The sequence below is a fragment of the Sinohyriopsis cumingii genome, chromosome 14 (genome assembly GCF_028554795.1).
Source record: "Sinohyriopsis cumingii isolate HCF-2022 chromosome 14, ASM2855479v2, whole genome shotgun sequence".
NCBI lineage: Eukaryota > Metazoa > Mollusca > Bivalvia > Unionida > Unionidae > Sinohyriopsis > Sinohyriopsis cumingii.
The window spans coordinates 68,047,361-68,065,450 of NC_142974.1; the positions used below are offsets into that span (position 1 = coordinate 68,047,361).

Consider the following 18,090-nt stretch of genomic DNA (forward strand, 5'->3'; position numbering starts at 1 on the left):
AGCTGTTTCGTCTAAAGCTTTCTGGTGAAAGAGTTGCAGTCGTTGCAAGAGTTGACCGTACTTTTGCGATTTTTCTGTTTCGGACAAATCTTGGCGATCCATCAAGGACTGCAATTCGTGTTGTAACTGGGACATCTCGCTCAAATTGGGATTGGGAGGTAAATGCGGGGTGCGTTGTTCTTGCCACCGATGGTATTCCATCCATCGTTTGTAAGGCACTAAAGCTAGTTTTCGTCCTTCCATGGGGTTGTCAGGGGTCGATTCTGAGATCTTGGGACTTTCGAAGGCCTTTTTATCTTGCTCCCACTAGTCCTCCCAACATGGTTCCCAAGACTCCTTTCAGTATGGGGCCTAACAAGAGAGGCAAAATGCCTCCACGTTGCACTAACACCTTCTTTTTTTGACGAATGGGAATTTTCTTTCGAACCATTTGGCGAAGAACGTGACGATGTTTGCTTAAGCATTGTTTCTGGTGTTTGGACAAAGGGATCGTGCCTTTCAAAACGTTCAAACAACATTCGCACACGGTATCGATGACCTCTTTGGAGGCCGTTTGAATGAGTTTTTTTCGTAGGGGTGGAGAAGCTTTGGACAGGACAGATAACAGGTCCCCGTGTTTGGCTAAACGTGGTGGCAGTCCTTTCCTTTTCTTTCCTTGGGGTTTTCTGGAGGGTGACATCTTTGAGTCTTTAGGAGCACCTAAAAACACTGATACCCTACTCGGTCACAGGCCTTTTTTATACTGGAACGCGTCGCCACTGATTGTCTTTACGTCGTATCAGTTTGAGGACAGGCATGACACGTCGTGCAGGGGTACGTAACGGACTAAATCGAGCCAGTTCTTGCTTGGACAAATCCAGTAAACTTTGTAACATGCCCGATCTTTCATGGACTTTGATTTTGGGAGAAGGTACTTTGTGAGCAGCAGCCACTGCCACTAAATTGGAGGGTCCTGCCACTGGGGAAGTTCTTTTGGGGGTCATCAACGGAGAAGTTCTTGGTGTGATCAACGTCTCCAAGTACTCTTCAGTTCCTGGTGACATCAACGGAGAAGTGGATAAACGTGAGGCTGCCGGAGACGCAGTCACCGCTGTGGCAGGTCGTGGTTTGCGAGTGTAAGGTTGTGTCCTGGCCGAAGTGCCTCTCTTGCGACTAGTTTTCTTCTGTGGACTTTTCTTTTTCTGAGGACTTTTTCTCTGTTTCTTTTTCTGGGGGCTTCTTTTCTTTTTCCGGGGTGGTGGTGTCTGGTAAGAGGAGGGTCCTGCCACTGGAGAAGTTATTCTTCTTGGGGACCTGGTCTTTTTCTTTTTCTTCTTGGGGCTTCGTTGGACTTTTGTCTTGGGGATAACTTTGGGGGCATTAGGATCCCATCTTAAGAGTGAGCGAATGATGACCCCTCCTAAAGTACCGCTCCCTCCAGGTTTCAAAATGATTTGTTTTTTGGTTTGAGTGTCGATGCGGGGATCAGCCAGTTGGACCAAAGCGACTTTGTTTCGATCGAAAAAGCGTTTGGTTTGATGAGGAATCTGAATGATTCCTTGGAGTAATTGACGTGCCGTCACCGTGAACCATCGTAAGACTTCTTTGAGACTAGCTTCTAAGACACGAGCTCGTGTTTGTGGATCTTTTTCTCGACTGATGCCATACAAGGCACGAATCAATTTGACGGGAAGATGCGACTGAAGGGACGTCATGTTCACACTGTGTGAGGCAAACGAGAAAGGGTCTGAGGTTTTTATAGATTTTTTTATGTGGAGTGAAATGAAGTCGAGGACGGAGACGTGTACAGGACAGGCCCTCCGTCTTGGCACCAGTGGTGAAACAAGTGGGTACGAAATCGCAAATCCTCGGGAGTCGTAGGTTTCAAATCGACGAGTAAATAGGCGTGTGGCGTTTGAGTGGCATCGTCGTACGCCTGAGTCAGCCAAGGCGTTCCTAACTGTTTGGCTAAGACTTGCACTTGCGATTTATCTCGAGGGCTTTTAAACAAGACCACGTAATGCGCATTGAGACTGATGGTGCGATGGGCTTTACTTTGTTGAAACAAATTTTGGGTGATGTAAATGACACTGGCATTACGGTGATGCCCTTTGCGTGTGAACCACAGTTTAATATCTTCTTCGTCTTCTCCTAACATGTCGTCGAAAATGACCAAATGGGTTTGACGGGAGTCAGAGACGATGCCGTCGTCTTCTTTAGGAATGCTTTCCACAAACACGATGGAATCGCCTTGACTTTCTCGCAAGAGGTTGTACGCCGATTGCCACTCTTTGTAACACCACACGATCCGTTGAGGTGGTCGATCGATCAAATGATGTTTATGTTCGATCAAACGTTTGACGAATTCGGTTTTGCCTGAACCGCTAGGTCCAGCAATGAGCATGTTAAAGGGATGGCGAAGATACAAAGCCTCCCAACTGGCACGATCTAAGTGTTCGTCGATGACTTTGACAGTAGAGGAAGAGGGAGTAGAGACAGCAGAGGTAGTCATGGTGTGAGAAATGTCACTTGTGACACTAAAACAAACAAGACAAGAGTTTATATACTTTTTCAGAACACGTTTATTGAATGTTTCAAATATGAACACGAAAGACAAAAATACATAAAAGCCAAAGGCTTAAGTACAAGGATAAAAGGCACATGATAACTATGAACGTGGAATAAACACAAGTGTCTGTACAACATGTTTTGGGTAATGTTCTAACCAGTTCTATAGTAGGGGGTAAGGTCACACAAGTGTCCTCCCGAAAGGGTCTTTCAGGTCTGTCCACGACAGTCCTGTCCTGGGTGACGGGTTCTTCTGGCACCGTCACTAACACGGGTTGAAAAGTAACTTTTTTCCTTGAACAACTCTCGTGCATACTGGGCCACTTCTTGGGTCCAAGCCTCAAAACCCCATTCTTTCCAGGCACGGACATCTGTCCAATGGGGATGTAAGTCACAAGCTACACACACATCGTCATACACGTCTTGGGTAGCTAAAAGTTGACGAATCTTTTTTTCCTGTTGAGGTCGAGAAGTATCCAGATGAAACCGCAAGGCTTTGAGCAAAAGGAGTTTTTCGTGACTATTTAAGGCCATTGAGGTGGTAAGTACTGATCGTAAAGAGTCCACAAAGAATCGGCTGGTAAACAAAATCCAAGAAAACAAGTCACTAAGACACACACCACTTGTCGTCCCAAATTGAATGGATACAGTTCTTGTAATAATTGATGGTAATGATCCACGGTTTGAATATGGTCATTGAGTTCCTTCCACGGAATCTGTTGGATGACATGTGACATAAACCGTGGCATGGCAGCCTGTTTTTATATTCTCTTTTTTTTCGGATGCAATAGACGTACTTTCTAGCCAGAGATCTTCGTTCTCCAGTAGGGAATCTAAATCTTGCATACTGTAACCGAAACGTCAGAGTTCGTTTAGGTGTTTCCTCTTCCTCTAAGTAGATTCCACGTAACAAATGTTTGTAATCCTTTAACTTGTCTTCCTCAATGCATTGCACTAGGTGAATCTCGAAGTAACCATAATCATGAACATATCGATCATTAGCGACCTCAAAGTTTTGAACAATGTCTGACCATTGAAAGAATTTCTGACGAATCAGTTCTCTTATACCATTCAGGTACCAGTGGTGAAATATCTGGTGACGTATCGGATGCAATTGTTCTTTACGTTTGACTTGTATTTTGACCAGCTCTCGGTAAATCCTTTCTCTCAACTCCACAGGCAAAGCACGAATGTTCTCTTGTAAAGTATTCATGAATAGGTCAGTCCATACAATTCACAAAAGTAATCCACATAGTGAGTAATTTCTGACCACTGCCATTCAGGGTAACGTCCAAGAATGTCACTGAACTCTTTTGATGTAAACGGTCTAAAGCGATACAATAGGAGGAATGCACCCTTGACCCAAAGAAATCTAACACACTGGTTGACTTTTTTCACTTTCCTCTTATGAATTTCTCGACACAAAAGTTCTACAGTGACCCATTGAGATTTCACTCTGGCAAACTCCTGCCAAACTTTCATGTAAATCTTCTCTTGTAGTTCTTTAGGTAATGATTCAATATCGTTTTTGAAATGAAGTTTAAATACTGGTCTCGGTGATGTCCAACATTTGACTCCTAACCAATCTGGTTTCTTCTTCGTCAACGACATGGTAAGTTACTTCAATGTCTCGGTCCCACTAAGGGTAAGTAATGACAATTCGGTGACCATCGAGCATGTTCTACGTAGGCCGAATCTTGCGGTTCCCAGTGGTGAAGTGACACACCGCAACTGAAGTACTTGACTTTATCTCCTTCGCCCAAGTAGAAAAATCCGGCTCTGGCTAATTCTTCGGGGGTCGGTCCTCCCAGATACTTAGGCCATTTTCCTTTGAACGATTGAAGACGATTTTCAAAGTCGCAGTATTCCGACAAACGCACAGGAAACGAATATTCGTCTTTCACAGGTTCGTTTCGATGAGGGTTGAGTGACATGGGTAGGAGTTTGCTCAGGGCTGGATGACATCCGTAGGGGGGTAGACGTGAAGGTGAACATTCCCCTTTAAAACGAAACCCAGTAAAATGTCCAAGAGGACGAGCGGCATCGCTTTCGCATCCCTCAGGTTTGACACGCACAGCATCACTTTCCATGATAGGGGCAGTGAGAACAAAGTTCCCATGATGCTTTACGGCATCGCTCAGGTCACAAGGTACAGCATCGTATCCATCGCAAGGCTCACAATCGCACTCGTCTGCAAACTCCGTTACGCAATTACAATGGTAACCACATGGACAATCGCAGTTTCCTTCCGGACATTTTCCGTCGCAATGCATGGGTCTTATCCATCCAGTATTAGTCACACTAGAGGAAGATACAACTTTTTTACAATCCCCAAACTGGAACGATGTCTCTTTCAAAGTATTCATCTTGTTCGCTCGGTCTTGGTAGTCACAATGAACTATCGATCTTGCCTAGGGTTCCTTTTTTATATACAGACCAATACGGACGTGACCGTACGGTAAGGTGAAATGATTGGGAAGTCGAACTCGCTTCTGGTATACAATTTGATAGACTTTTTCCAAGGGTCGACTGACGATGTGGTGAGTGGGTAAACGTACAATTTTGTTCGGTTGGTAGGTGGTCACTTTAAAGTTTCCATCCTCTCCCGATTGCAAGGCTTCTTTCAATACCCCAAAGTTGACCACTCGACTGGTACGATAATTCAGAGTCAGTCCTTTCACTTTGCACGTCGTGTGCACTTCTCCTTGTTTGTCACGGTATTCGTAGCCGTAATTTTTGGGACCGCCACTGACGAAACTTAGAATCTTGTCGTCGGGATGCTCGTCTGTCCAGGCTCCTAAACGGTCTCCTTCGATGTCAGGGTGATGTTGAATCGGGTGATGGATGTAAATGCAACTGTCCGTGTCAAAGTACAGGATGCGTTCCCCTAACAGTTCTAAAGCTTCGTACAATTTTAAGCGAGCATGAGCTGTCACGTAAGCCGCAATGATGACATTTCCAAAAGGGTCGTCTTGTACAAAGTCCAGATCTTCTTCGTAATTGACCAAGATTAAATTCTCTCGAACGACGTCCACGTGTTTCATGTATTTGGTTTTGTCGTGAATCATCTGGAAGTAGCGGGAAGGTTCTGTCAAATATTCCGTCTTGGGTAAACACGGTCGTTGTGCCATTTTTCCCCACAAGCAATTTAACATCACTTTGGCAAACGATCGCCTGCCTTCGTTTTTCTCGATGTGGTCTAAAGTGATGCCTTCTTGTTCATAGTATTTCTCTTTGAATTGTATTTGATCTTCGGGAGTGTGACACCAGGAAGGATAGCCGCTGGCTTCTTGCTTCAGTTTCAAAAAGGCATCCACGTAGTCGGCGAAAATGCCTTTCTGACTGGGATCACCCTTGTGGTATTGTTGTGTCTTGGGAAAGTGGCAAATTTCGTACACTTCTAACAGTTGGTATCCCATGTCCAGAGCTTTAAACAATTCTACGCTGACCCACGTTCCCGTCAAGGCCCGTTCTTCCTGGCTGTGCTGACAAGGTTGGTCTTGGTTGCACGTTTCGGCACAAGTACGGCACAAGGGAAACATCAGTTTGCCTTGACAATGGTGAGGTAAGACGGGATGGTAAAGGTTCGTGGGAGGCAAAACTTTACACTTGATCAAGCCTTCGTATTGTCGAATGTTTTTCAGGTCGATGTGTTCCGTCAGCAATTGCGGGTGCCCTACGGGAAAGCGACAATATTTGCACACGTAGGGATACAGCGAACACACGTCCAAGTATTTGATTTCTTCTCCTTTCTCTTCGTCGGCTTGGTACAGCAAACAGGTGACATTGGTCCTTCCTCCGTACAAACTATCCCTCGGGTTGAACGGGTCCATGAACTGGTAACTTTCCACGAGGCGTTTAAACTCGGGATCGGTTTTCAAACGGTGATCGTACTCGTGTTCCCACATTTCCACCACTTGGTATCCTTCCTGTTCTAACTTTAGGCGTCGCTGACAAGTGGCCTGGTACAAGTCTTCCATGGTTCGTTGCAAAAACTGATTTTTAGTGCCACGATCAGGGTAACAAACAGGACATCCGTGAAATAAGCAACCGTTAAACTCGTACACGATCTTGGGGTTTTCTAAGTCCCAGCCATCGACCGAATACGTTCCGATGGTCTTTTCGCCTCCTCCGTTGCGGGCATGCTGAATCCATTTGTCTTCCTTGTCGCACAAGTAATGTAACCAACGTAGGGCTTTGACCGAGTATTGACGCTTGACATAGTTGGTCGTTTGAGGACTGATGACAGCCACGGTGTTTTCAGGCATGAATCGTTGGTGGTACACTAAGGAACACGCTTTGGCAATGGTGCAACCTTCTTTCAAAGGATCGACCCCTCCGTGTTCCATGAACAGTTCTCGAAATTTTCAACAGCAACGCCGTAAAATGTCCACGTCGGAACGACAATACTTTAGCATTTCTTCCTGAAAGTCGAAAGGGTCCGAGGCGTGAGCCTGGTACCAAGCGTAGAAAGCTTCTCGTTGTTCGGTACGCATGTTGTCGGGGTCGTAATAGTGAGCCTCTGGTAAATGGGGTAGAACGGCGTGTTGATTGGCTTCCGTATTGAAAAAGTGTGGAAAGTACCCTTTAGCCATTTCTGTCATTCCAAACGTTTTAGGCATTCGACTCAAAGGCATGGCCAAATAGCTCATCGAATCTTTAAACTGTACTTGTCCCACTTGCATGAAAATGATTTTGGCTCCGTTCAAAGTCACTTTAGGACGTTTGGTGCCTTGTTCCGTATAGTACCTCAAAAGAAACTGTCCATCGTATCCGGAGAAATTGTGAGCCATCACCGTGGCATGACGATGACAATCTCCGTAACGTTCGATGTCCTCTTGGCTCCACGTCTTGTCGACGGGGTCTAAGACCCATTGGGCAAAATCGGCTAACGTGTTCGGTCCCCGAAAGATTTTTCACGCCCTCCAGGAATCTTGCTGCAGTGAGGGCAATGACTGAAGATAGGTTCTTGAATGCACTTCTCGCACGCTCGATGAGCCACGCAGAAATTAGGAATGTGAATGCCAGTCTCTTGCATGCATTCGAAATCGAAAAAGATGAAATTGCCTTTCTTCTTGTGACCGTCCTCTTTCTCTGGTGGGGGTTGGTATTTTTGCACGTAACATTGGTGTTCCAAGTCCACGATGTGGTGACAAATGTGACATTTTTTCTTTCCTGAACATACGTGTGCCTTGGTATTATTGGTACGTATGACTTGTTCACACGTAGAGCACAATCGCAGCAGTTGACAAGCGCATTTCTTCTGTGAACCTTGCGTCTTCAAATGTTGTTGGTAACAGGTAGGGCTGACAAACGTGCGCAGACAAGTTGAACAAGGCATTGGTTCTTCGCTCAGACAGGGTGAAGAGGCCAAACATCCTGTGCATTTCGATCCACAATGCTTGTGTTGCTCTCGATTGTTATAACCATGGTCACATTTCTCACAGTAATAACTGTATCCCAGGAATCCAGTGATACTGGTAATGGTATCGAAATGGTCATCGTGATAATAGACATGAATGTATTTTCCGTCCTTAAAGTCTTGCCCTCGAAACAATAGAGGTCCGCGCACTTCTTGAGGGTGCACTTTCAAGGTGTATCGTGGAGCTAGGACATCTTGCAATTTTTGCATCTCAGGAATGCCACAGGGTGCGTCTTTGGACAGGCCAGCTTGTTGCAACAGGAGTTCTGCTTCGTTTCGTTGTTTGGCTCGGTCCGATTGTTGAATAGTGTTCCAAGTTCTTTTCCATTCTGCCGTGTCGTTCTTGTTGGCATAGGTTCGTCCCACCACGATGGCACGGGCTAAACACATCTGGTCATGAGGGTTGCGAATTCGGACGAGACTCTTTTTGGTGTTGCGAAGGTCGTCCACCAATAACATCTTTTTGCGTCCAGTCCCTTGAGGAGGAGAGACGTGGGTCATGTCCAGTGTGGCTTTACCATCGGTGATGTCAAACTGGTCATTAGATTGTTGTACGTGTTGAATCTTGTCCATGACTTTGGAAGCAGTCAATTCTGCAGGGGTGCTAAACTCGATCCAAACAGGGGATTTCAAACCGTCGTGTTGTATGGAAAGTCTCAAGCGGTCGTCTTCTTTGGGTTGACATTGTTGCTTGAGTGCAGTGAGCAAAGAATCCCACACCCCAGTGATGAACACTTCTGCTTTCTCTAACGGCACTTCAGCCTTGAAATCTTTAAACTTCACCGTGTATTTGTAAGCCGTGGTTCTAAATTTTCTAGAGGAGCGATTTTCCGTCTCTCGAATGGAATAGTACTTTTCAGGGTTGACTAAGGGTGGTGAACTTGGTTTAGAGGGTTCGTATTCTGGTTCACTCATGTCCTATTCAAAATCACTGGCATGAATTTGTGCCAAGATTTCAGCCCTGGTACGAGGCGATAGATCACGTTTCTGCCTCTTACTTTCTTCTTCTTCTTTCTTCTCGAATGAATTAGATCGTTTCATCTTGAAAGCAAAAAGTCAAATGACTCAAGTTCAAACACCATGAGCTACTTTATAGTCATAGCAGACCAGCGTATATAAAAGGGTGCGTGTCTTGTCCTTTCACTATTCATTTCACTCTCAAGCCGAGCACAACGATGGAAGAGACTAACCAGATGGAACGTTTCGTCAGAGCTTTGCGAGGGGTCATTAGAAAATTCTCTTCAGACCAGCCTACGGACTACTCTCCTTCCTTTAGAGATAAAAGTCAAGATACTTGCTATATCTGTCAGAAGAAAGGGCATTGGTCTTCAGAGTGTCCAGACCGTCAAAAAAGAACAAAAACAGGGACTAAAAAAGACAAAAGTCAAGATACCTGTTATTATTGTAAAGAAAAAGGACATTGGTCTCCAGATTGCCCAAAAAAGAAACAAGAGGAGTCAGAAGAAAAGAAGGATTCTTCAGAAGAAGAGAGGGATTCTTCGGAAGAAGAGAGGGATTCTTCAGAGGAAGAAGAGGAAGAAAAAAGACAATTCTATTTACAAGAGGCAAAGAAACAGGAGAAGAAGAAAAGAAGAAGGGAAGAAAATGAGGAAACGACGGCGAAGAAATTTAAAAAACAGAGAGACTAAACAAGGAGAAAGAAGAAGTCAATGAACTTTTAATTAAAGTGTTGTGTTGTGAATTGTGAATTGGATTGTAAAAAATGGATAAAAGAATAAATGAATGATATAAGGTAAGTGTCTTTGAGTTTTGATTTTAAAATAAGAACGTACACTCACGCACTCATACACAGACACGTACTATAAGGGTAAAATGGTGGGGGTTTTTTGAGTTATTGGCAAATTGAAATTGTATTTCTTTTCGAGAAATGTGGGTGGCCCTGAAAAGGGCCTTTTTTTCTTCATGGTGAAGGGGTGAGTTTAAGCAATCAACTTTAACTGCCTTAAGCCTTTGCCACGGCCAAGGCCTACTTCTGGACTGCGTAATGTTGATGATGATGATGATAATGATTGGGTTGAAATCACTAAGGGTGGTACGGTAGGCTTAGTCACAGGGTTGACGTGTTTAGCTCGGGAAGGTCGTATTCTCTTCGGTCGTAATAAAGAAGTCTGATACATTTGTTTCAGACTTCTTAACTCCGCTGAAATGTCCAACAGTACCGTGACCGTTTGATTTTCACCCTCTTGTTTCTTTGCTGCTACTTCTTCTTGCTGTTGCTGCTGTTGTTTTTTTCTTACCTCTTCTTCTTGCTGTTGCTGTCGGAGAAAAGCCTGTTCCGCTTCCTTTTGTCGTTGTATAAATTTCTCCAATTCTTCTTTCTGTCTCTGTCTAAAATTCTCCACTTGCGGTAATGAAGAAGGTAACGCAGGTTCCGGAACAAATTCTTGCGAGGAGAGAAAATCCACAAAATCCCAATTCACCTCTTCTGAAAGTAAGTCCGGGTTCCCTTGGGCAGTCTCCCCTGTTGGTGCAGCCCAATGGATCGTTTTCTGAGTTTCCGTCATGTTGAATCACTGTCGCATAGATTGACTGCACACAAGCACTAGCGAATCTATATAGACCAACAGACGTCACAGACTGCTCTCTTCGGATTGGATGCGGGCTGACTGAATTTTGTAACGCGTGTTCGGATTGGTGAATGAACTCAATCCGTTTCAATCCTTCCTGTACCTGTAAATAAGCGCCGTTCAATGCATTGATTCACCTGTTCTCGTCGCTTCAAGATGTGGACTACAGTTGAGTCATCCACCCTTGTGTCTTCCATGATGTTTCGGACAGACTTGCTCATGTATGTCCGATCGAAGTGGACCGTTGTCCACAGGACAAACACCAGCCTGTGGATATGTAGGATCTACGTCGAAAGACAAGGATGCCTGAAAAGAGTGCTGATGTACGGACCAACAGTAAGACGCAGCCTAAGGACAAGAAGAAGACCAATGCGGTGCCATTTATGTTTATGAATACATTAACATAAACCCAAAGGCCCTTTTCAGGGCCAGCCATATTTCTCGAAAAGAGATAGTCTTTCCATTGCCTACCCCTTTATTATTTTTTTTAAAAAAAAATATTAAAAAAATCCCATGTTCAATTTCCCTTGACGCTATAAAGGCCCACTTTAGTGAAAGCCCTTGACGCTATAAAGACCCACCCTGTTTAATTTCCTTTGACGCTAAAGTGCCCCACGATTTTTTCTTTCTCCATGTTAATTTCCCTTGACGGTAATCTTACCCACGATTTTTCTCCATGTTAATTTTCCCTTGACGGTAATCTTGCCCAAGGGGTCTTGTAATGCTAATTCCCATTGACCGTAAAGTGCCCCCCTTCACTACTCATCTGCAATGCAGATCATTTTCTGGTATCAAATTACGTCATGTATGCATTCCGTTACTACACAAATCAGCATTATTGTACAGAAGCATCAAACACGTCAGTATTAACAAGGTGGTGCATATGATTATTAAAAATAAGAATTCTGCATCTGCAACAAATTTATTTTATCTTGTCTATTTATTGTTAGAAAAATAGAATCTTGCTAAATTTTGAAAATTCATACATAGCCTGTACCTTAACGTACGAAATGCACAATCATTAATACAAGACTGAAAGGATTTCAGCCTACGGGAAATATTTTACTAATTAGGTAAATTTGGACACAATCACTCTGTAATCCAATCATCAACTCATTTATTCATGCATCTTTAATTTTAGGTGACATAATATATTATTATTTATTTATTTGAGTATTATTATTATTCCATTTTTTCTTCTTCTGTTTATCTCTATTGAATTTAATTAAATATGCTATCTGGATGAAATCATCATAATGATCAGGAGTAATAATAATGCTGATGACGGTGATGATGATTATGTTTCTCACATAGTCTGATGATTATGTTTCTCACATAGTCATGTTCGCTGAGCATGAGACTCGAACAAACGCGGAATGAGGTGATGTGCCGATGATCTGTAAAGGTGAGCGCGTTAGCACATGTGGCCTCACAGGACTGCCAAGTCATAATTGCAAATTGGTGCCATTTTGGTATCAAATACTTGGAATAGAATTTTTGTAGACAGTTTGGTAAATAATAATAATAATAATAATAATAATAATCCTTTACACCAAATACGCTAAACAAAAAGGAAAGATATCACTTAACAATGTTAAAGTCTCTATTTTTTTTCATTTGGTAGTCAAATATATTTCATGAACGTCAATATTGATTGTGATACATACATCACAATTGTTCAATAGACATGTCGAATAAGTGCTGTTACCTCCTCTAGGGATTTACTTCCCTTGTTTGTACCCCCAATGCAGTTAATGTTCGAGTATCAAATTATGAGATGTATGCATGCAGTTACTGCATAAATCAATTTTAGTATATAGAAACGAAATATCAAGATGGAGTACAGAATCACTAATAACAAGAAACTCCACATCTACAACAATGTCATTTCATCTTGTCTATTCATTTTAAAAAAAAATATAATCTTCCTAAAATTTCAAATTTCATATTTAATCGATATCATAAGAAGTGTTTAATCCTTAATGTATCAAGAAAGCTGGCAACAATTCCAGCTTAGGAGAAATATTTTACAAATTAGGTAAATTTGGACAAAGTAATTCTTTAACTCAGTTATCCGCTCATGTATTTGAGCAGCATTAATTGTAAGTGAAATCATCAAATAAAATGTATTTGCTTATTTGCTTAATAATAATATTTAAATATTTTAGTGTTTATCTCTTTTTAATTTATATAAATATTTTAAGTGGATGAAGTAAGCATGACGATTAGGAGTGTGCTGGAAATGGAAATAATGGTCGATGTGTTTTTAGCTCCTATGTAATGTCATCACGTCCGCTATCCTGAAAATGTTTAGTGGAGACACAATAGAGCAGTGCGGGAGATCAGGATATCAGGCTAAACTTATCTAACCTTTTACAGTAAAGAGTTTGGAAAGGAAAATAATTTTCAAGGGATGTATTCACGTGCAGCATTCGAATCATAACTAGACCATATATTATAACACGTGCTATCTCTGTCACATCTGTAAACGACGAAACCAATTTAGAATTTTGAAGACGGTTTTATTCTAAGACAGACTGTAAGAGACCGTGGAATTGATAAGATATATATTCCAAGCCTTCATCGAGTTAGGATGTGTATTTATGCACTCATGAATTGCTAGCCTTGTCCGCTCAAAAGGAATGACTTTAACGTAGAAACCCTTCAATCTCTAGATATAATTTGAAGTAGATATTGGGCATCATTTTAGGAGTTAATTAATACCATCTCTGGCTATTTCGTAGGTATTTATTGACTTGAGTAACTACAGAATTACTTCATTGCAGCTTAACGATTCGTAAGCTTAGGAAAGAGCATAATCCAGTATCATTCGTTCGCTATTTCGTTATAGGAACCTATTCAACAAAATAATGAAGACATTAATTGCAAATTATAATAGAGGTTAAATACAAATTAGAATGTTTGCCATTATTTCCTGATTTATCCATGAAAATTACTGGAAAAGATTTCTCTATTATATTACAACATGCATCAAACTAGAGACATATTTCCTTTAATGTATGGTTCAAATGTACTTCAAAATAAAGACTTTAAAGTAACCCATGCAGCGTACCTATCGAATGTTCGTTGTCTTCAGAAGGTTTTACTCCAAGATGTGTACAGGGACGTAGGGTCATTATGTTATAGAACATTATGTAGCCACTGCTTAAAGTATGTACCAAGAATACTGGTACACTAACTGCATAGCCTCGATTATCCCTTTTCGACATTATTCCTTTTACTCATTTTTCCTGTTCTTGTGTAATTACCTTCAACCATGCTCCATACTTTATTTCGGGTTTGGGGGATGAACGTATGGCCGAGTGGATGAGAGCGCTGATGCACGAAATCTAAGCTATATGCATCGTTGCTAGTGGCAATGGCTTGATACCTGCTTAGTCCGAATAAAACCACTTTAACTTGTCTGATAACAGTGTTGTCATTCTATATAAATTTATTTTATAAACGCATGTATCAAAGCATAAAATATGAGATCATAAGATAAGTTCTTCGTCTCGTTTTGGTACATAGGTGCCAGTTTTTAGCTATGATTTGGCTCATATACCTTACATTTCTGAATATAAATCAAGTAGGTCTGTGCAGTCATCTGATTAATGAATTCCACCTGATCAGCGAGTGATCTCTCGTGAACCCCATGTCCTTATATTTGATAAGGAACCATTTATTGTCCGGATGAGCGCATGGCCAAATAGACTACGAATATATTCTTGACTATTTTATAATATACAAATATGAAACTTTGTTTAATTTGTTTAGTTTATATCTTATATATATTTTATAGTCTGTCTTATATAGTGAATGTTTTCATTGAGAAATGTTATTTGTAAAGTATTTAATATTGTACTATTTAAGACATATTTGCACAAGACGCCGAATCGAGTATTGGACTGAAAGATACTGCTCAGCCAGGGTCTGGTGGTGGTAAGTAAACAAACAATCTTAGCTTTCATTATGAAATTGAACATGTCGAATAATAAATTTAATGTAGATATGTTTTAAATCAACAAATGCAGTAGTTTGATTGATCTAGAATGATCTGGAGTCGAGTCTCTCTTAAGCGGAATATACTGAGAAGGTATTTTTGTCATACATTAGGAAACAAATAATGTTCCAGATTTCATTGCTTATATCGTGGCGATCATTCAGGGCCACATAAAAATCTAATCTCAATGCTTTGGATAAGAGTAAAATGTTATTTAGCGATGTTTGAATATCACTTGCGATACTTTTGTTTCAATTACCCTTGATGAATTAAACTGAAAGCTTATTTATTGTATATATATATATATATATATATATATATATATATATATATATATATATATATATATATACTTTAGAACTTTGTTAATGCTTTCACAATTCATGTAAACTTTTAAATATTTATGTACTCTCGACTGCTACAATTGCCACCCGTCCCCGCACCGCGTAGGCCATATGCACCCTTCTGTATGTCATAATAGGCTACGTTTGGAGGCAACCCAAACCCTAACCCTAACCCTTGACTGCGACAGTCCTGACAGTTACCATTCCAATGCATGATACTAGTTCGCCACCAACTTCTGCTGAAGGATTGCTCAGAAGTGCCTAATCTGATGAAGCGTCTAGTCACTCCAAGCTTAGGTGGCTATGTTAAACAGACTGCGTCGCGTCACTCCAAGCTTAGGTGGCTATGTTAAATAGACTGCGTCTAGTCACTCCAAGCTTAGGGGGCTATGTTAAATAGACTGCGTCTAGTCACTCCAAGCTTAGGTGCTATGTTAAATAGACTGTATCGCACTGGTCTTCAGAGTTTGAAAGGTCACTATTGTGAGAAAAATATTGTATTTTTATGCTCGGAATTACAAAAGGACAAGTGTCAATCGAAAATCGCTCATCTTTGCTAACGTATTTGACATGTGTTGCCATATTAAGAGAAACTCCATAAATGAGCGTTACTTCCGTCTTCTTGTCGGGCTCAAATGATGGATGCGTGCGACATAACGTTCTTCAGTTACGTGAACTCACACCAACGTGTTAATAGTCGACAACATAGTTAAACGCGGATCCAGGATAATTCGACCAGCATCTAGGAAGAGGATTTTATTTCCAAAACAGAGATAATTCCCATAAGTTCACATCGTTGAGACAACTATAGGAATGTGACTAATAGAGCTATCAGCGTTCATGATAGCAATACGATTCCAGAGCTTGGCCAGAGAACTAAATTGTATATTTAAAACAATACATCTTTAAAGAAAACATACATGTAGATAGTAATTTCATTCTGATATCCTGCTTTTGGCCAAGCTTTGTGTGGAGATACCCAACAAATTATCTCTAAACAAAATCTCTTAGTCGTGATATATGTTGGTGGCTGCAGCGAGATAACTTTACAATTTCAGAGCTTACAATGTCTCCAGAGATAAACGAATCAGCAATAGCCGTAACGTAAGTTCTTTCCCGCCAAAACAAACATATTGACGTCCGGTTACACATATTTACTTGCATTTATCAGGGCTGTATTTCTCAAACATCTCAGTTTACTCATTCATCCACAAACAGCTGAGATGCTTTAACTGTCTTAAGCATGACTACCACAAAGACGACTGGAAAAAAAATAATCTCTCGTAGGTGTCGAGACGAAGGCAATGATGAATCCTTATGTTAGGAGAAGTTCTCAGCAAAATGTCAATTTCTCATAATCGAAGGATTTCCACATACGTAAACTCGAGAATGATATCCAAAGCGTGAAACAGGATAATGGGATGGCTGTTGCCGAGTGCTGAAACGTTTAAAAACCAAGATTACAGACTTCACACCTACCAGACCGATCCGGTGGCCTAGTGGTTAGAGCGTCTGCCTCGGATGCGGGAGGTCGTGGGTTCGATCCCCGGTCGAGTCATACCAAAGACTTACAAAAATGGTACTAACAGCTGCCTCGCTTGGCGCTGAGCATTAAGAGGTTGGTGTTAGGACTGGTCGGCCCGGTGTCAGGATAATGTGACTGGGTGTGACATCATGCCACATGTCTGCGGCATGATGCCCCAGTGCTAGACATCACTAAAAAACTGCCACACTGCAGACATCGTAGCGATATGACTGAAAAATTGTTAAAGCTACGTTAAAAAATCCAATTCACACACACACACACACACACACACACACACCTACCAGACATATATCAACAACGACCCCAAAATCACTAGTTAGGCATTACATTAAAATAAACTATGTAACTGTGAGACAAACAAGAGACCCGGTGCTGCAAGTGAAAAATGGGCTCGATCCGGCCCGCAAAAAGAAAGGCAAATTAATGGCTATAGTGGTAAAAGAAAGTGTGTATATCGATTTATATAGATGTAGCTCAGGGTAGCGTATTGCAAATCACGATGTTTAACATAACAATTAAATGTACCTTAATGCAGGAATTAACTGGTCATTTACGTAGAGGAAACTTGCATCTACCACAGATCCATAAATTGGCTTGCCATTGGACGTACGCTATATAGGTACTACGAAATAGTTTAGAAACGGTCAGAAGTAAACGGATTCGAATTGTTAAATCTGATTTTTTTCTTCTGGTGGTTACATAGAACTCAGGATCACCAGAAACTCTGTCTTGGCTATTCTCTTTTATATTAGACACCACATTATTAGTGTTCAGTTGCTAGGGCTCATTTTCATGTTCATTTAGATGCATTAGTGACAAATGTTAACAACCTTTGTTTAATACGAGTTGTATCAGCTCCCTTATTAAGGAACTAACGGATCGTCTTGCACTGGTTAGACATGATTTTAATAATAAATTAACTTGACTATGGTTCGATTATGTACGAAATGTTGTCTGTATATGCTTGATCCAATACACAATCAGGACTTCACTTTGTGAGCGTGTATAACTTCCCGTAAGAAAGGTTTTTTATAGAGGCAGATGAAATATATCTTTATCTCAGAAGAACAAAACTGGTTCTTCAGAATGTTACCAAACTATGTTCCAATTTATCTAATCCCGCATATGGTGTAGTCTTTAGGACCAAATATTAAACACTGTATACATAGAACCAAAGTTTATCGCACCTTTGGTTACACAAAATCATCCATCTGTAGAATCAGAAACAATCGCACGAATATTCCAAAATCCTTTGTTCCCAAAACACTAACTTAGTTATCAAAAAGAGTCTTTAAACAATCATTTGGTTTTTCAAGTAAATTCAATGAAATAAGAACCCCAGATCGTGATTATGTTCATTTAAATCGACAGAGCTGGACACAAGATTGTAGATGCCACTGAAATACTCAATGGAACTATCTCGAGCCGGTTACCTGATCAAGTTTCTATTCTTTCACCACATAACAACGCCATATTCAAATTTTCAACGGCATCTAAGCGTCACCATTTCAGATTCTCTTTTCAGCTTGAAAAATGTTCAAAACCTTAAATGAGTCCACCTGTTTAATCTTTCATAAGCAGGATTAGCTCAATCTTGAATGGTATTTTCTACTGTTAGCTGCATAGACAAATCAGTGCGA

The 18,090-nt window shown here is 41.1% G+C and overlaps 1 protein-coding gene across 1 annotated transcript in view; it reads left to right on the forward strand.

Annotated features, from left to right (window-relative positions):
• LOC149784066 (uncharacterized) overlaps positions 1-18,090 on the forward strand; it is a 93,903-nt gene that overhangs the window by 11,965 nt on the left and 63,848 nt on the right. Inside the window, exon 2 of the mRNA XM_089932167.1 lies at positions 14,431-14,499. Coding sequence (XP_089788293.1) covers positions 14,431-14,499 — 69 coding nt within the window. The remainder of the gene's footprint in view (positions 1-14,430; positions 14,500-18,090) is intronic.